The sequence below is a fragment of the Galeopterus variegatus genome, unplaced genomic scaffold (assembly GCF_000696425.1).
Source record: "Galeopterus variegatus unplaced genomic scaffold, G_variegatus-3.0.2 Scaffold64028, whole genome shotgun sequence".
In the NCBI taxonomy this organism is placed as follows: Eukaryota; Metazoa; Chordata; class Mammalia; order Dermoptera; family Cynocephalidae; genus Galeopterus; species Galeopterus variegatus.
The window spans coordinates 1-2046 of NW_007790139.1; the positions used below are offsets into that span (position 1 = coordinate 1).

General features: G+C 44.8%; 1 protein-coding gene across 1 annotated transcript; it reads left to right on the forward strand.

Moving 5' to 3' along the window:
* Positions 1-8: 8 nt before the first annotated feature.
* Positions 9-2026, forward strand: POGK (pogo transposable element with KRAB domain; the record flags this gene model as incomplete). Its single annotated transcript, XM_008565508.1, has 2 exons — positions 9-60; positions 1628-2026. A coding segment is annotated over exon 2 (244 nt), but the record flags the coding sequence as incomplete, so codon positions are not given.
* Positions 2027-2046: the final 20 nt, after the last annotated feature.

Below are 2046 nucleotides of genomic sequence, written 5' to 3' on the forward strand. Positions count from 1 at the left end.
TGGAGGGGGAGGAGTCTCGGAGTTCTGACGAGTGGCAGCTCCAAGGAGGAACCTTGGCAGGTACTCAGAATAAGCCAGTTCAGGATCCATCTAAACGGGAGCAATATGAAGCTGGATTTTCAGTTTCTGTATACATTTCTGTGGAGTATCTTAAGACTGAGGCAGGGCTGTGAGGCAGAAAGATCAGTGCCAGTCTTTGGAGTTTAAAAATCTCCCTCTTTAAGGACCGGCCTGTGACTCACTTGGGAGAGTACGATGCTGATAACACCAAGGCCGCAGGTTCGGATCCCATATAGTGATGGCCGGTTAGCTCTCTTGGGAGAGTGTGGTGCTGACAACACCAAGTCAAGGGTTAAGATCCCCTTACCCAGTCATCTTTTAAAAATAAAATAAAAATCTCCCTCTTTACAATGCTGTGTGACCTTAGGCAACTTCTTTCACCTCTCTGAGCCTCCATTTCTTCATCTGTCAACTGTGGGTAATAAGACTTGATGAACAAGCTTGTGTGTGGATGAAGAGAAAGGCTGTACAGCATGTGGTCCAGCATACATCCTGGGTGAACGTGGCCCCTTCAGTAGCACAGCGTACAGTGCTGCAAACTGAGGAATAGTGAGAGGAAGCATGTTTTCAGTTATTTACTATGGCTTCCTGGCCATTTCATGCTGGATAGAAGAGGCAGTAACAGCTGTAGTACATATTGTGAGAAAATATGTCTAGAAATACTTAGTCCTTTATCAAGAAAAATGGTTGGGAGGGTAGCAGTCGTATAAATACAGCATAGCTTCCAGATAGCAAAAATAGTTTTATTTGCCTTTTCTCTATTGGTAAAAGTTTAAAATGCCATATTTCATTGATTCAGAGACATACTCCCCCCCACACACCACTTTAACATCTCTGAAATTGAGAATGCCTCTTAAAATCGATGGCATGTCATAGTTAATTAATGGCAGTTTTTTCTTTCTTAATGGCACATAATGACGCATCCTACAACTCTGATGGCATTTTAGTTTTGGTGCGATATGGTAATTTTCCCAAGTCACATTCAGTTTCCGTGACCACCTTCTAAATATAAACATGCAGTGAAACACAGTTCTAATGTTGGTGTATAAGAACCTGTTTGCTGCCTTATGAGTTTAACTTTGCTAAGTGTGGTTTCTGCTATACGTTTTCTTGGTTCAAGGGATGTGATTCAGCCAGGATATATCCAAGTCCCTGTTATATTATGTAGTAATATGGATTATATTTGGATTCTCATCCACATAAAAAATGTTTTGGCCCAAACACAGCCCCCAAATTATTTGGTCCTAGCTTGTTGCCTGCGTTCAGTTCCCAGCTCTGCCACTTTCTAGCTTGGCTGTCTTACTGCTTTATTTAACCTCTGTCTCCTCACTTTCCTCATCTGCAAAGAAGGACCAGTGATAACCCACAGTTATTGTGAGAATTAGATGAGGTAATCAATGTAAGTTGGCACATGGGTTAAGACTTAGGAAATGTTATCTGTTATTAACGTTACTACTTTTGGTGAACCTCAGGTTAAGGTACTCTTGGCATTTCGACCCTAAAAAGCCAGAGAATAAACCATTTTGCTTACTGGCATTATTTCTACCCCTCCCTGTTTGTCTCCCAGAAAACGAAGAATCTGATGTAAAGCCTCCAAATTGGGCAGGCCCCGTGAATACCACCCCCCAGTTTGCTCAGCCTCAGCACCTGGACAGCTTTGGCCTCCGCCTGCCCCGGGACATCACGGAGCTGCCTGAGTGGAGTGAGGGGTGCCCCTTCTACATGGCCATGGGCTTCTCAGGCTGTGACCTCTCTGCTGACGACATAGCTGGGAAGTTTCAGTTCAGCCGGGGCATGCGCCACAGTTACGACGCAGGGTTCAAGTTAATGGTGGTGGAATATGCCGAGAGCACCAACAACTGCCAGGCTGCCAAGCAGTTCGGAGTATTGGAAAAAAATGTTCGAGACTGGCGCAAAGTGAAGCCGCAGCTCCAGAATGCCCATGCTATGCGGCGTGCATTCCGAGGCCCCAAGAATGGGAGGTTT